Below are 17,214 nucleotides of genomic sequence, written 5' to 3' on the forward strand. Positions count from 1 at the left end.
TTTTCTATACTTTATCCTCAGATTGTTTCGGATACAGTGCTTATCTGACCCAATATTTTCTATAGTTCAGGTAATGCTTTTCAATCCAACGCGCAGCATGTTGTGTAATATTTGTGGGTTTAGATTAGGAGTTGATTCTACGTGCAGTACTGATTAGTGCTTCTACATGTATTTACTCTTTCAGATATTTATTATGTCAGTGACAGCCGATTAATCCATGACACAGCGATAACTTTCAGTAGAGTAAGAGACCATTTTCCTGTCCTTTTTTACACATTTTAAACCTAGAATTCCCATTACTGACACTGCACCTTAACCTTTCAGATGCCGGTTTTCGCTCTCACGCAATAGGAGCCTACACGCCCTTTCACGTCTGCAGCCTCTGTCAAGAGGCTACTCATTGTAATAAACCGCTCTTTGGATTTAGCCAATATATTCATGTAGATGTAAACTCCGGTTTACATGACTATATTTTCTAAGGTGTTGTCATGCTCTTCCCTAGATCACTCCCTCCCACTCCCCTAAACTTCTGTCCTGATGAAGACCCTGGCGTAAGGGATACAACAGCCTACTGGACTATTGGGGTCGAAACGTCGACATTTAACCATTGTGCCAGTGTGAACGACAGAGATTTTGTACTGTGTTACTGTTTAAAACCATGGCTGCATAATGTTTTGATAAAATTGTGATTAATAGGCTCGAGGAATGAGCCACATGTTTTCTAGTTGACGGATTGTTTTGATACACACATTACCCTGCAGTTATATCCCCATCCTCACTTGAACCACAATCACCCCCCCTTTTCTTCCCCTTTTCGTTCCCATCTAGGGGCACTTTTGCATGCAATAATATGTAAATATTGACATTAACAGATCGATGCCCAGTGTGAATAAAATACTGTGAGCAACAAATACTATTTGTTTTGAATTTGAATTTATGCCTTGATTCATGGGAATTTTGTGCATTGTAGTATTGCTTTCTGGGACCACTGTTCATATGTACTATACTTATATACATGAATACCCAGTACATTCTACACCACATCTTGATGCAGAAACACAGGGATCGGCTTTACTGAGTGCCACTCTTCATTGTTTATCACCAGGCATGACCAAACCTATATCCTCAAGATACAAACATACATTATTTTCAGGTGCTATGCCATCCATTTTGCTTTACATTGGATCAATAAAGGTAGATTTTCAAAACTTTCATGCCAGAGTCAACACAGTCAGCAATAAGCGGTAATCCTTCTTTCCTTTTAAAATAGATTAAACAAATATTTTTTCATATTTAGTTTATTGCAGTGCAAGCTGAACTTTCACCTGATAGGACTTGTAAAATCATGACAACCAATGAAATTCTGGTACTGATTTGTTTTCAGTGCGCATGATAAAAGTGAGGCAATGCTAAAACAAGCTCACCTTTCAGTTAGACACACAAAGTCTACTTCAAATAACTCAGTCGACTCTAAGTAAAACTCAGTGATACACCATTTTTAATTTGAATAGTGGTGCTGGACTTAGGCACATGCATAGGAATGCTCATGATCAATAAAACGGGGTTCGGGAGAAGTAACCCAGCTCTTCTTCGAGACTCTACACCCAAGTTCTGAGCACAATTTAGACTATCTGATGTTGGCTTTATTGTCATATCGTAATAAAAGCTTATTTTCTCAAACGTGCATTGTGGGTACATATTGGAGTTTGAGTTTATTTGTGTCTCCTCGAATCGATAGTGTGTGCTGGGATGCTTGGATTTTTGATGCTCAGGGACTTCTAGTTTCCTGGAATCTCTGTTAATGTCACTGGTCGCTTCCTGGATTCGATGAACTCCACAATTCCATAGAGAGTGATGCCAAGCGCCAGGACAGACAGCACTATGTAAAGCTTCACGTAAATGCACAGGAAGGAGCTGTACCCAAAGGAAATAACGAAGCCCAGTGACTCCCAGAGACGGTAGTTGGCAAAGGCAGCCTCTTTGTGCTCAGCAAATAAAACTCCATACAAAGCTGTGAAAAAAAGAAGAATTGTTGACATGTTGGACGGATTGCTGCAGAAAATGTATTTTCCCTGGTAATTGATGAATTATACATCTGCTCCCAGGCTTACACTCATCTGTATGATTGCAAGGAGGCGCTTTCTAGTCCATAGCAGCACAAACAGCAGCACAGATCAACTCCGGTGTGAAGCCAGTGTAGTGCTAAAATTGCCTTGCACCGAGGAGTGCAAACCTCAATTATAGTTTCTATCCAAAGCCAGATTTATTTAAATAGCAAAACCTAACTTTACATGAAATCCTAAAGCCAAATGAACCAGGCACATACAAGAGAAGTTTAAATTAAAAAATAAACTCCCACCTGAAGAAAAAAATATATAAACTGTGCATTAATAATTATTAAAAATGATGTATAGAATGTTAGAATTAATGTAATTATTTTGTAATGTTACATTATGTTTTAAATTAACAATAGGTTAATAAATATTTTATAAATAAACATGTACTACACCTGAACTCCATCATTCAGCAGTTACGGCACTAAAATAGGTGCATGGCCGGGCATGATGAGGTAGGAAATAAACTTACAACAGTGCACCTCGCCATATTGCACACCAGGGAGAACAGATATAACTAAAATACTGAAACCAAAGTATATCCGAAAGAGATGAAAAACGCATGGAAAAACAGTATTTTATGCAAGTCAACAGTCAATAATGTGCAATGCTCAGGCCCTGAGCATTGCACATGGTGCCGGTGTCGTGATTGCTCGGATTCGAAGTCTGTTCACCAAACATGGTGACCATCACACCATGCTCAATAAAGTGATATCCTCGCCGTGAAGGCAACGGCTGTAGCTTCTTCCCGCCGGATCCACCAGCAGCGGGAGAACTACAGCTCCCAGCTGGCCCGGCGCACCAGTGACGATCGTGACGCACCCGGAGGCGCTTGAAGAGAGAGGAGCGCCGAGTGCGCTTTGGGGCACACAGACACTCACCTCATGCACGCCGTGAGGGAAACGGCACCTATCTCCCCTCCCTGACCACCGTGAGGGCAACGGCATTTGGACCAGTGATACCCGCGCCGTGAGGGCAACGGCTGTAGCTTCTTCCCGCCGGATCCACCAGCAGCGGGAGAACTACAGCTCCCAGCTGCCCCGGCGCACCAGTGACGCTCGTGACGCGCCCGGAGGCGCTTGAAGAGAGAGGAGCGCGGAGAGCGCTTAGGGGCACACAGACACTCACCTCTTGCACGCCGTGAGGAAACGGCACCTATCTTCCCTCCCTGACCGCCGTGAGGGCAACGGCATTTGCACCAGTGATACCCGTGCCGTGTGGGCAACGTCTGTAGCTTCTTCCAGCCGGATCCACCAGCAGCGGGAGAACTACAGCTCCCAGCTGCCCCGGCGCACCAGTGACGCTCGTGACGCGCCCGAGGCGCTTGAAGAGAGAGGAGCGAGAGTGCGCTTTGGGGCACACAGGCACTCACCTCTTGCACGACGTGAGGGAAACGGCACCTATCTCCCCTCCCTGACCGCCGTGAGGGCAACGGCATTTGCACCAGTGATACCCGCGCTGTGAGGGAAACGACTGAAGCTTCTTCCCGCCGGATCCACCAGCAGTGGGAGAACTACAGCTCCCAGCTGCCCCGGCGCACTAGTGACGCTCGTGACGCGCCCGGAGGCACTTGAAGAGAGAGGAACGCCTCCCGCCCGCGGGAAGCCCGGGACAAGGGCGGGACCATCTGTGGCCATCAGTGGCCAGAGGAGGCCGGGCTGGGCCACCCCCCTTGGGTCTTCCTTCAAGTACTTCCCCTGCACCCAGCTGTATCCAGACAGTACGAGTATTCAGCTGATAATAGACACTGGACTATGGCGGTGGGTCATTGATCATTGATCTGTAAATTACCTGTGAAGGCGGGAAAAGGGGGCTATACAGTCTATTGCCTATCAAGCACGTTCCCGGGATCTAGCGATAGTCAGACAGTACGAGTATAAGGAGGACACTAGACACCGAACATTGGCGGTGGGTCACTGATTTGTAAATTACTTGTGAATGCGGGATAAAATGAGCTATTTTGTATGCTCATAACTATTGTGGGAGGAGGTACTTTTAAATTTGCGGGTGAGCTCAAAGGTCAGAAACGTTATTGTGAGGTCCATCAGTTTTATTCTCTTTAATGATGGCCAGTAAAGTAAAAACTCGCTCGACAAAGGGTAAAGCACATATCCCCCTCACACCATCTATAACAGTGCTTGAGCCGAATGGATCAGTAACCCAAAAAGCTCAACCTACTGCAATTGACCTCATGTTGAGGAAAGTCATTGGCGTAGTGTCAGGGGAGATTAAGCGCACAGAGAGAGGCTTATCCCTAATGCCAATCACTGTTTTATCCACGCCCCCACAGGTTACAGACATGGAAACATCGACAGCTCCCCTACTTGCCACTTTGGAAATTTCGGCTGATGATATTCCTTGCGCTAAGCCAGCAGTTTATAAGGAGATGGTAACATCCTTGGTTCACAATAAAATCCCTAATAGTAGAACTAGAAGAGCGGGGCCTAAAAAGTGTTACTCTAGGAAAGAAAAACCAAGTGCATTCATGCCCAGAACAAAAGACATTGAGGCTGAAGTTATTGATGAAGAAGCAACTTACCAGCCAGCTCCCCCAGGATGGATGGCTCAAATAATATTAGACCTCCAAAAACACCTGGAACTTTTTATTGTAAGCCAGATAAAACCATTAGTCAGTAAGCTAGACAAAATTACAAATGAACTGAACAAACAGGGTAGGATTAAGGGCTCCACTATAAACAAAAACACACTCGCTAACCCTGCTTTATCAAATACCACCCCAGTCCGACAGTCCCCCACTAAAAACAACTGTGTTAGCAATTTACAATCCACGATTGAACAAATTCAAGCCCCTCCAAATCTTCCAAACCAGGCGGAGATGGGTAACAAGCAGAAAGCAGGGGAAAAGGGTTTAGATAAGGGTCAAATCCAAACAACTAAGTTGCAAACACAAAACAGGAACCCTTCAACCCTTAGATTGGCAGAAACACAGCATTCACATCGAGAGACAAATGGAAGAGCGACTAACTCACTACCAAACATAAACTTACCCCCTGAAGCGTGCCCCTACGTAATTGTTCTAGTGGGGGTACCAGAACTCAAGCCAGACCAGAAAGAGTCGCATTCAGAACTAAAAAATAAGATAATTAACTGGTTAAACGTAAACAGGCCTTTGCCCGGCACGGATAGCGGGGAGATTCTCCATGTCAGAAGAGTAAACTGGATAGGTAGTAGAAGGAAAGACACAGTGGGCAACTGTATTATAGTGAACTTTAGGAACACTAACCTAGTGGAATATATATTGGAAAATGGTAATATGAACCAGACTAGCATCATACGACCATTGCCACTAGGATATTTTTACCCAATACAACGCGTCACACACGATCCTAGGTACGCTTTTGGCAGAATGGGAAGGGCCCCGGACTTGACCAGGCCAAGGAATTATACTCTGGAAGGTCTGGTTTGCAAAGATCGGGGTCTGGTAGAATGTACAAACAGATTCAGCCCCTTATTGTCCCTTGACAAAAACGACTGACTAAATAGGTCAGGGGATGCCCAAGATCACATAGCGGAGGGGGTGGCTGTTGAACCTACCGCTCAGGGAATATTAGGGGAATATCAGCAGTGGGGAATCGAAGAACCTCTACCAATGCAATGTCAAGGGAAAAAACGGGGTATGTCACCAAGGAGGGATGGATCAACCCTAGATAATCTGGGAGCACAGGTCTCACAAGGGTCTGTGGGAGGGCTAAAGATAATGTCCTGGAACGTAGTAGGCTTAGCGGGGAAATTTGACAACAGAGACTGGCGCAACTAATTAAGTGGGCTCCAAATAATAAGCTTCCAGGTGACCTGGGCGGTGGATAGTACCCCCTTCCAAATTCCGGGTTACAAATGTTTCTTTGTACCAGCCCAAGAAGCTAGATCTGGAAGGGCAAGGGGAGGCTTAGCACTATATGTAGACTTAAACCTAGAAGGAGTCTGGACACCCCCACCCTGGTCATCGCATACTGTCCAGGCGGCAAGATTCTTAGGGAATGGTTTGAGGCTTTGATATTTAACATTTATAACACAGGGCCGGTAAAAGGAAATAATACTGTACTCCAGGAATTAGAGTTTAGACTCAAACAGGAGCTAGAATATAGGAAAGGTGGGGCAGAACCAATTGTTATAGTGATGGGCGATTTAATTTGTCATCTATGCCCAAAATTGCTACCAGTAATCACTGATTGGTCTGCCTGTCCGGTCGAGTCTGGCCCGCACTTTGAACACAACGCTGAGGGGTTAGCACTCCGAAAAATATTAGACACCTATGCTCTAGGACACACCATTGATTTGGTTGTCCCGGGAAAAGAGGGGTCCCTTACCCCAACTTTTAAAGGTAGAGGATGTTCCTCCATCATAGATTTTATTGTAGTATCCAGTTTTGCAAAAAACTGGGGGGCATATTACCAAGCAATAGCGATAATTATCGCTATTGCTTGGTTAGAGAAAAAATTTTACCGCTGAGCTGCGGCGATTTTTATCGCAAATAAACCTTGGTATTACCAAGGTTTATCGCAAATGCGTTAAAAATCGACCGCAATGCATGAATATCGCTGAAAAGTCAGCGATATTCATGCATTACAGAGCTAATTCTCTTAGCCATGTTATCCACCTCCCATTGGATAACATGGCTAAGAACTGCTCAGGGCAGGTGTTAGCTTTTGGAGATATTCGCGCTTAGCGCGAATATCTCAAAAAGTTGGTAATAGGAGATAGCGATGTTAGCGACTGTTTCCAGTCGCTAACATCTTGGCACGCCCACTTTGCATGTCATTAGTGATAAATATCACTGACATGCAAAGTGGGGCGCAAGATGGTCGCTATCTCCTACTAACTGTCGCTAACTGGTGTTAGCGACAGCTAGGTAATAGGGAGATAATTTTATCTCCGCTTTCTTGGCTTTTAAAGCCAAAAAAGCGGAGATAAACCCCCTTGATAATATGCCCTTGGATTACTGGGGTAAGGATTGACTGGAGCACTTTCAGTGACCATAACCCTTTAATCCTGGAACTAAGGTATAGAGGGGGACAGAAGAGGAGCATACAAGAGGATACCGTCCTGAGGGCAACTGATCAGGGGAGACGGCTTAGGTGGTCGAAAATCGATGTTCAGGCACGCTCTAAATCATTAATAGTAAAGGGCAAAAGACATTATGAAGAGTGCCTAGATCCACTGATAGAGGGGAGTCCCCTGGTAATGGCGTTTGGGTCTATAACCAACTTGGTTGACAAGTTAATGAAGGTAAAAGGCCCTAGGAAAATCATTACCCAGCCAAGATGGTTTCATACTAACTGCTCTCGGGCACTAAGAGATTTAAAATCTAGTCTAAAAGCCACTCCCAGGGATAAATTAAAAGTGGCCCTCTTGAGACAGACCTACAAATCTGTTTTAAAACAGAGAAAAGTTGCCCTGCAAGTGGAAGTGTGGGCCGACTTGAGGGAGGCGGGGGAGAAAAGGGACCTGACGGAATTCTGGAGGATAATTATTAGGCCATGCTTCCAGGAAAGTAGTGCCCCGGTGATTGGAACTAACATACTCCCTGAACAATGGGTTACACATTTTGAGGGACTTTACAATCACACTCATGAAACAGTCCCAGATGGGGGTTGGGATGGCACACGGAGTTCGGAAGTAGAATTTTCCCTCGAAGAATTAACTAAGGCAATTCAAGTTCACTCCCACAATAAAGCCCCAGGTCCGGACGGCACCCCACCATATTTGTATTTTAGCAATGTGGCCCTATGGGCCCCAATTTTGACAAGGGTCCTAAATGCAGCTGTTAAAACTGGGCTGCCCCGCTCTTGGTCTACAGCCACTATTGTCCCTATATTTAAGAAGGGAAGTAGGGATAATCCTCAATGCTTCTGACCAATATCGTTGATCGATGTCTCAGCCAAAATCCTGGGCTGAGTAGTACTAGACCGACTTCTGGATTGGACAGAGGAGCACCACACTATAGTAGACACCCAGTACGGCTTTAGATTAGGAAAATCAACTAACGACCAGAGTCTTAATCTTTACTTACTGGTCGCCAAACATACAAAAACCAGTAGCAAAACTATTTACCTGGGGTTTATGGATTTGGCCGCGGCATTTGACAATGTAAATAGGAACAAGTTATGGGCTATGATGTGCAACTTGGGAATTGACCCTGGACTGATTAACATTCTTAGAGAACTACACTGGAATACCAGTGCCAGGGTCCGCTACAGTACGGAGGGGGGGAGTACTGATCCCTTTCTGTGCACTAGCGGAGTGAGGCAAGGTTGTATCCTTGCTCCATTCTTGTTCTCTCTTTATATTAATAATCTTGAGAGAGCCCTTATTGCCCTGAACACAGACTGTCCAAAAGCCGGAACGCACCATATACCGGTACTTTTGAACGCGGGTGACGCGGTCCTGCTTGCCCGTACCCCGCGGACCTTACAGTGCTTGATCGACGGATTTGTAAAATTCATGGACAGCCTAGATCTGTCGGTGAACTTAAGCAAGTCCTTTGTGATGCTGGCAGGTAAAAAGCCCTGCAGGAACTTTGTATTAAAAATAGGGACTCACACTTTAGAAACGGTGAAGACTTTCTCCTATCTGGGCCTTTTATTTGATGGGGCACTAAAATTCAAGACTCTGATAGAGGAACGCTGTGCAAAACTGGTCTCCTCAAATGGTGCTATACTAAATTTTGACTGAAGGCTGGGCCGCTGGTGCCCAGAACAGGTGATGAATTTATACGGCTCCGTAAGTACTGCAAAAGCCCTGTATGGAGCAGATGTTTGGGGCTTTTGGAATGTGAAACAATTGCAGCTGGAGGAAGACAAATTTCTCCGCAGTATTCTTAAAATCCCGCAGAGCACCCCAGCTGCAATTGCACACAGCGAACTGGGAAGCCCGTGCATTATAGACCGGGTAAAGTTGAGCCCCGTCGTTGCATGGCTTAGAATATGGGAAAACCCTGAGGCAGAACTAAGTAGAACAATTGTAGCAGACTGTTTACGAAGGGACAAGGGCTTACTAATCCTGTGGCTAAATTATGTCAAAGTTAAGCTAGATGATATAGGCCGGAAGGACCTTTTTTGGAGAACAGGTACTGAATTGTCGAAGAGATCAGTCACGGCTCATTTTCTTGTGAGTAATAGTGAGGGTATGGAACCCTATCTATTTTTAATGCATAACTCGCAGGACGGGTTTTTAATGTGTTTTAGGCTCAATATGTTACCATACATACTGTCTTACCCATCTGGTTTTACTTTAACAATTGAGCAGAAGGGTGCCTGCGGCTGTGACAATAGGTCTCAGCAGGACACCCTTCATTTTGTACTTTTGTGTCCTTTTTATCAAATGCCTCGACGTAAATTTCTGGTGCTTATTCTGAAAGAGGCAACGTTTCGAGATGCCAAAACTGCCTTACTGTTTTTGCAAAGAGCAAACGATATGCGTACATTATGCTCCATCATGAATTTTTTAACCCCTTCCATGCTCATGACGGAACGGTTCCGTTATGAGCGTCGGTTGGCCTGTGCTTATTATGACAGAACCGTTCCGTCATGGTTCTTGAGAACCTTCAGCACCGCAGCGGAATTCGCGCAGCGCTGAAGGGGTTAAAAGTGGCAGTAAGATTAAGAATTACAAGAGGTTAATGTTAATGTTAATATCAAGGAATGAGTGTATACTGTGTTTTATAACTGTGCACTTTATTTTTTAGATAAAAGTTCAGATATGCTATTTAATTATTTTTTTACTGTATATATGTATTTTTTATGATGGTTTTTAATCATCGAAATAAAGATCTACTGAAGTAGATTTTATACCTAATCCCCTTAACTCAATAGTGGGGTCATTGGGCCACTAAATAGTAAGACATTAGGCTTCTCAAAATAGCTGAAAAAGCTGCAAAGAACATTCACTGAAATAATGTAAACTGTTCTCAAACATATTATTTTCTGTATTCTGAAACTTCAACCGGAATTTACCATTCAGTCACTTGACTAGCCTTGTCATACTTCCCTCTGAAGCCTGGTCATAAAACGAGACACACATCTTTCCTTGATCGACCGCACATTACGGGATTATGTAATCTGATATAGTTTAATACATTTATTTGTATTTCTGAAGGTGTTCAAAACTTACCACCCAGCAAGGTCTGACAAATGGCATCAGACATGCTCCACAGAGCAGGAAAGATGAAGAAGACTGCAAACTGATCAGGGTGAGGTTTCCAGAGCAATAAGGCAATGATACAGGAAGCGCTGGTAACTGCAGCTGTAAGGAGAGGACAGTGTCATACGCCCACCATATTTGTGCTAGGATATTAGCATTATATATAGCAGAGAAACTTTCTTAAGATATATATATATATATTTAGAAGGAATGGCCAGTGTTTGCAACTCAGAGGGATACTAGAATTGCATCCTGGTCAGAGAGAGACAGAGGGAGAGTGTGTGTGTGTATTGTGTGTGTGTGTGTGTGTGTGTGTATATATATGTGTGTGTAAGAATCATGAAAATTTAGCAAACGATAATTTGGAAATACAGTGCAGGCATCTCCTTTTAGAATTTGTGCAATTGTTAATATATAGGGATAATCAGCTTGAGCAAAGTGCTGATGGATATTTGGTAGACATAATTGCCAGCACCATAGGTTGTTGGGAACGTATTTGCATCAACCCATCCACATGCATATCTGAGTGATTGCTGCACTCAGCAAATTACATTCCACACTTGTACAGAAACACTTAAGTCACCTTAACGTACCTCCTCAGAAAAACACCATGAAGAGCAAATCTTGCTGAAATGTTGTTTAACATTACAGTCCACAACAAGTAAGATATCAGTTGCAATTATTGAAACAGAAAAAAACTGTCATGCACACCCACACCTACCACAGTTGTGTACGCAATGGATGCCACCACAATTGTGATCATGCACATGGTGCGGCATTAGATGAATAGTTAAATACATCTGACAACTTCTCACAAAGCCCATACATTGAATGAAGGGACCAAATGGAATGAAGAAATTAGAATCAAAAACAATATCTGAATAACTACAATGATGAGGAACAAATGGATGATTTTTAAATCAGTACTTACCTCATCAAAATTCGGGGAACACCTAGAAATAAAAAAGTGAATCATGTTTGCTGAGATGAATACAATCGTATGCCACTGGCTCTCTTCAGGGAGTTATTACTGAAGACATTCTCATAGACCTATAACCATCCATATGTGGCTCTATCTGGCAGTCCTTAGACAAACTGAAACACACTACAGTATTTATGATAACTTTTCTGAACATGCCACAAAAGGTACATGATACTGACATTGTGAAGATTAGGGTGTATGTGAAGGTTACACCAATACGCATGCACGCACACAACTCTGTAAAGAATGTAACTAACACATGTTTAATAAATTGCATACAGGTTTGCCTAGTAGATTACACTGGAGATTCACTGAATGCATGGCTGACTTCCTACCAACACCCTCTCAATGGAAGAGAAGACACATAAGTAATTACACAGCTAATTATGTTGCATCCTGGAGAAAGCCATTGGCATTAGCTATTCTTAAGTATCGCTAGAAAGAGAGCATCCATCGACCTCAAATAGAGAATGGAGTATTTGTATAACAGAATACACAAAATCCCTACCCTTCTACATTTCAAGCTGAAGGCAGCAGACCTTGTGCAGGAATAATTTATGGAGCAATGTGGATATTTCCAGATGACCATGTGCACCATGAATCAGAAGTACTATTGCACAGCAAGGGGAATGGGATATCACAAAATGGCAACAGGGCCATCATAGTTCAGCAGGAAACCTTATTTTTACTACAATAATAATAATTAGTGGTGGCTGCCACTGAGTAGTATGGGTGAGAAGGGGGGATAGAAAAATAACTTCAAAGTTACTTACCTTGCCGCCGACCACCACCTCACTTCCATCCTCTTCTGTTCCTGCCTGAAGCAGGAAGCACAACCATGCTCCCTTAAGCCAATCACCGACGCTTCTGCCACCATGACAGCAGTGTCGTGGTTCGACGCTCAGATGAGGACTATGAGCCTGTGCATGTTCTCCACCCAGCCTGTACAATAAAGCCGGTGGAGAACATGCAAAGTGTGCATGACTGTTTGGCAGGCCCAAGACGGCCTCCCAAAACCGTCATGCGCACTTAAGTGTCCCAACCACTCCTCCCCTGCTAGCTGTGACGGCAGCCCAGCCCCGCCCCACCTGTAAACCTGCCTCTTTACGGAAAAATAAAATGATTATAGCATAGTGTTATCATTTTGTTTGTTCTATTTTCCACTGATCATACAGCAGTGGAGCAGCGCTCCTCTGCCTTAGCAGAGGAGCGCTGCTGATAATGACATTAATGATATCACATTGATAATTTTATTAACTAGGGAATAAACTGCTGAGAGGTATGCAATATTTATTACACAGAGGTAAAGTAAAAACATGCACATATGTTTCTTACAGTAACATTAACATTATTTGTTTACCTAAATCATTGATTTGCAAAGTTATTGCTTAATATAGTATGGAAATGTGTGCTTCATTGTTATAAGGAGCCAATTGAGGGAGGTGCAAAAGCGTATCAGTAAGATAGGAAACTCAACTTTCACAAATCTCTATTATGATGTTTTAACAAGATATGGTTTTATGTTACGGCTTTTTGGTTATAAAGGTTTTGTTGATAATCAGGTGCTATTACATTCACATAGTTGTGGAGGAGATGATGGAGTTCCATGTAATGCGTCCGAGGGCATCAGGCTCCTCATAGCCTACTTACATCACCACCTTGCTGCATTTGGAAACTTGGATTCCTTGCTCTCTATGTTTGAATTTAGTCACTATTTTGGAACAGTAAATTCACCAACAGGATAAGGCTGGGAGCCATGAGTGAAGAGTGCACAATGAGGTTGAAAATCATATTCATGTGGTCATATTGAAACTTTGAACTTCATTGCAAAAAGCTCAGAATTGGATGATCAGAATATCTTGCTAGCTGAGGTTGCGTCTTGGCCAAATACCACCTTTACTGAGTCCCAGGCCTCCTGCGCTTAGTTTTTTTTTTTGTTTAAAATTCTCGGGTTCATGAAAATCTTCCTTGTGGGAAAATGTACAGCTATAAAGGTGTGGGAGATAGGCTCAATAACTGTCTTCAGACTGGCTCGGCTGAAGTCCAGCGTCAACTAGTTCTTCTTGTAAGCAATTCTTGTACTTTTTCTTCTGAGACTATAGAAGGCTAATTGGTCTGATCTTAGAGATGCTCTTCCAAAGCTTGGAAAAAAAGGAAAGCTGTTTCCTATGTCTCACTATTGGTCTAGAAAGACAGCAGCCTACTTTTCCTTACTATTAGCATAGCAATGTTGTCAGGGAGCGAAAACAGGGCTGAGTGATTCCAAAGATATCGCTTACCAAGGATACAAGGCAAGGTGATACCAGGCTACTCAAATTATAGATGAGGCCACTAAACAACGCAGGACAGGAGGCAGAGAAGAATAAAGTGAAGGGGTCACACTGTAAATGGATATGGACTGTAACAGCCAGTGGACCATATTTGGAATGAAACTGAAAACCAGAGTCAAGAGAATACCCAGAATACAGGACAGACAAGATAAAAATCAGACCACAAGACCAGGAATTATGAACAAGACTTCTGAAATCAGAAACAGGAAAACTGGAATCAAGGGCAGGCTGCACCCAAAAGGCACTGGAACAAGAAATGCCCTGCTGGTACAGGGAACTGGAACTTGGATTCAAAACAAGGAACTCGAGGATGTACCCAATAGGCACTGGCACAAGTTATACCCTGCTGCTACAAGGAAACTTGAACTCGGACGTAAAGCAAGGAACTCGAGGATGTACCCAACAGGCACTGAGACGAGTAATGCCTCATTAGTGCAGGGGACTCAAACTGGGATATAGAGCAAGGATCTCAAGGACGTACCCAACAGGCACTGAAACAAGTTTTGCCATGCTGGTAATTGATATAAACACAGGAATTCAGAACAAGGACAAAACAGAAATTCAGAATAAGGTAAAAAGCAAACCACTGGCAAAAAGCTGAATAAGGAATCAGGAACTCCTCACAAGGTTTTAAGGATTTAGCAGTGCAGGCAACTGGGGGAAACAGCATTTACAACAATGTTTCTACAAAGCATGGCTTTACAACGTGGTCGTTACAACAACTGCGTTGTTACCATGCATGCCATTACAACATCGCAAGTCATAACAACGACTTGCTGTAGGGGGCATGCAACACCAGGGAATGTGTTGGGTTTTAAATCTAACACCTTTCCTGCTGTTGCACAAACTGGAGTAGGAATAGTAATAATACTATTCCTAAGTCCAGCGTGCCTCTTACAGCCAATCGTTGTTACAACTTCCTATGTAATGGCACATGTGGTAACAATGCGGTTGTTGTAATGGCCGTGTTGTAAAGCCATGCTTAGTGAATTTATGTATAGTAACGTCATACATTTGCAACTGGAGAAGAAAGAAGGAGCTACTAGAAACAGGAGGTTGAAGCTCTGAATGCAGATGCCTGACCTACATCCCTCCTTCTGGCTCACAGCCACACAGAGTGATTGAAATCCAGAACAGGTGTGAGCTGCTTGCAACACAGTGCAGTTGAGAGCAGTCAAAGTCCCTCCTTCAGCTTTCTGCCTGAAGGAGTGCACAGAGGATCTAGGAAGAAACCAGTAGGCAGAATGAAAATGCAGAGTGGAACATGGATCGGATCTTGTTTCATAATGCGACTTGAATTTGTGCAAGGGCCACATGGGCATGCTGGAAGAGGTAATACATAGTTCCAAGTATAATATGATTCTCCCAAAATATCCACTCCAGCTCTCATAGTATGGTAAGGCATGCAAGTACCATAATGCATTAGTTGTTGATAAGTAAACCCTATAATGGAATATGGAGTGGATCTGATTTCTAAGAGAGTTTGAATACTGAAGTGCAGTACAGGTCCAAAAGTAGTATTCATGATGGCAGCAGACTCACAGAGGGTCTTCAAGTAGTGTCATCTGATGGCAGGACTGCAGGATCCTGAGAAGTGCTCTGATTCGCTGTTGGCTGCAGTCACTGAGCCTATCACGCCAAAGGTATCACACTTTTAACAGCTCAGACTTGAGACAAAAGTGTTCCGGAAGACTCTATTCTAGGAGGATTCAAGGTGGCAGCAGGGCACTTCAAATGCTGGAACTCTACCAGCACACCTATTGGCATGACTTTTAAAATAAAGTACCTCACTGTTCTTACCAATGGAAAATCCACCCAGGCTGAATTGGGCTCAGAGTATCCCATGGGGTCACAGCAAGGCAAGCATAGGTAGCTGTGTTTTGATATGTGTATATATATATATATATATATATATATATGTATATATATATATGCTATTCTATGATATGCTGTACTGTTCCTGCCCTTCATCATTGTGATGACTCAGGTCTGAATTATGAGTTGGCCTTGATGGAGGTGCCACCCGTAAAATTTAGAAATGGTGGTAATTTCTGAAGCATTATTAGGAACCACCATCAGGATGGTTTCTGTCCATACAGTTTGGTGCCAGGCTCCATCAACATGACGGACCTGTACACCAAAAATAGTCTTTTTTATATTTTCAAATTGCAATCCCGAAGCGGAATTTCCTCATTGAAAATAAAAAGGCAATGCTCCCGAACAAGGGCGATATTGGGGAAGAATTAAATAACACTGTTGGAGCATGCCTCTTGTGCCTTTTTCCCCAACCACCGAAGCGGAAAGTAGAAAATATATTTGTTGACCTGGCTATGTCCCTTGCCAAGAGATGAGTAGCAATGTCCAACACGGGACCATGAATAGAAACTTGGAAGAGGGACCTCATGAATTGGGCTGAAGTAGAAACGAGGACACTCCTTAGAGAGGATGAGGGTGCATGAGAAGGCACTACCAGACCAATGGAAGGAGCTGGTGAGAGCTTGGGAGACCCTAGACCTTGAACATGATGAGTAAGGAAATGAAGGAAATGGGGAGCCCCAGATAGACCATCTGACCTAGCAAAAAAGAGAGGGCGGGAGCCCAATTAGGCAGGAAAAACTCACACAGGGGAAGACACGCGACATCAGATAGGCCACACTTAGGATACCGAGAGATTACTATAGAGAATAGCATAGCAAGTACCCCACATCAAGTACAGACCCCTCGCATACAGATGGGCTCCCGCAACACTGAATAGCAACGACGTGACCACATGCAAAACCAGGATATGCTCAAGTTGTAATGCACAGAGTTCTTAGTTAAGTTTACAAAAGGCATTCACCAAAATTGGGAACACATATGCATGGGCGAAGATGGAACGCGAAATAGGAAAACACAATGTTAGTTAATAATGTGTACGCCAACTCTCAGGAAAAAAAAGTTAACGTTTAACATATATAAAAAAAAAGAAAAAACACATGGGAAGCTGGGTCATCCCCGATATGAATACATGATCGGACCTCAGAATGTGAAATACAAAAACTGAAAAATTGGATTGTAATACATGCATCTAGTACAAAGTGAATAATAATTTTGGAAATGCCAATAAACAACTGTTTAAATAAAGAAGACAAGGCTCCCCTAGCCAAGAGTGAATGGAGCATTTTGCAGTTTAAACTGTCCCTTCCTGCCAATGTTTTGCCTGCGGTGCAGGACAGTGAAAAGTGACTACTAATTCCGCCCATCTAAATTAGGAGGGCGGAATTAGAGATCTGCCTCTGACAGCCCTTACTCCGTAGCGCCATTGGAGGGGTTTAATCACAGTGAAGACGGAGTAGTTTCTGACATGATTACATCTAAGGTCTGCCTTTATATAAATTTGGTGGGTGGGCCACACTCTTGGCGGTATAAATACAACAGAGTATCCATACCGCCAAGATTTAAATCAGTCCCTTTATCTCAGCTGCTCTCTTCCCCCTCCTCTCCCATAACTTAGATAGATATAGGTGGATGTTATTGACCTCTTGTATTCCTGGCAAGAATATGCCATAAAAAGATCCTTGTTTTCTAGGAAGATGCTGATGTACCTCTTACCTTTGGACTAGGGTAAAATGAATATAGGAATCCCGTC

At 43.4% G+C, this 17,214-nt stretch overlaps 1 protein-coding gene across 4 annotated transcripts in view; it reads right to left on the minus strand.

Moving 5' to 3' along the window:
* Positions 1-1,282: 1,282 nt before the first annotated feature.
* Positions 1,283-17,214, minus strand: part of LOC147708009 (N-acetylglucosamine transporter UNC93A-like) — a 534,754-nt gene continuing 518,822 nt past the window's right edge. For 3 of the 4 annotated variants that reach the window (XM_086926819.1, XM_086926820.1, XM_086926818.1), the window contains 2 exons: positions 10,245-10,376; positions 1,289-2,011 (listed from right to left, as the gene is read on the minus strand). In XM_086926819.1, the coding sequence (XP_086782945.1) occupies positions 1,779-2,011; positions 10,245-10,376 (365 nt within the window). In that variant the 3' untranslated portion in view covers positions 1,289-1,778. Of the gene's footprint in view, positions 2,012-10,244; positions 10,377-17,214 lie in introns of all 4 variants that reach the window. The other variant, XM_086926817.1, reaches the window with a different exon arrangement.

The sequence above is a fragment of the Lissotriton vulgaris genome, chromosome 6, assembly GCF_964263255.1.
Source record: "Lissotriton vulgaris chromosome 6, aLisVul1.2, whole genome shotgun sequence".
NCBI classification, from domain to species: Eukaryota; Metazoa; Chordata; class Amphibia; order Caudata; family Salamandridae; genus Lissotriton; species Lissotriton vulgaris.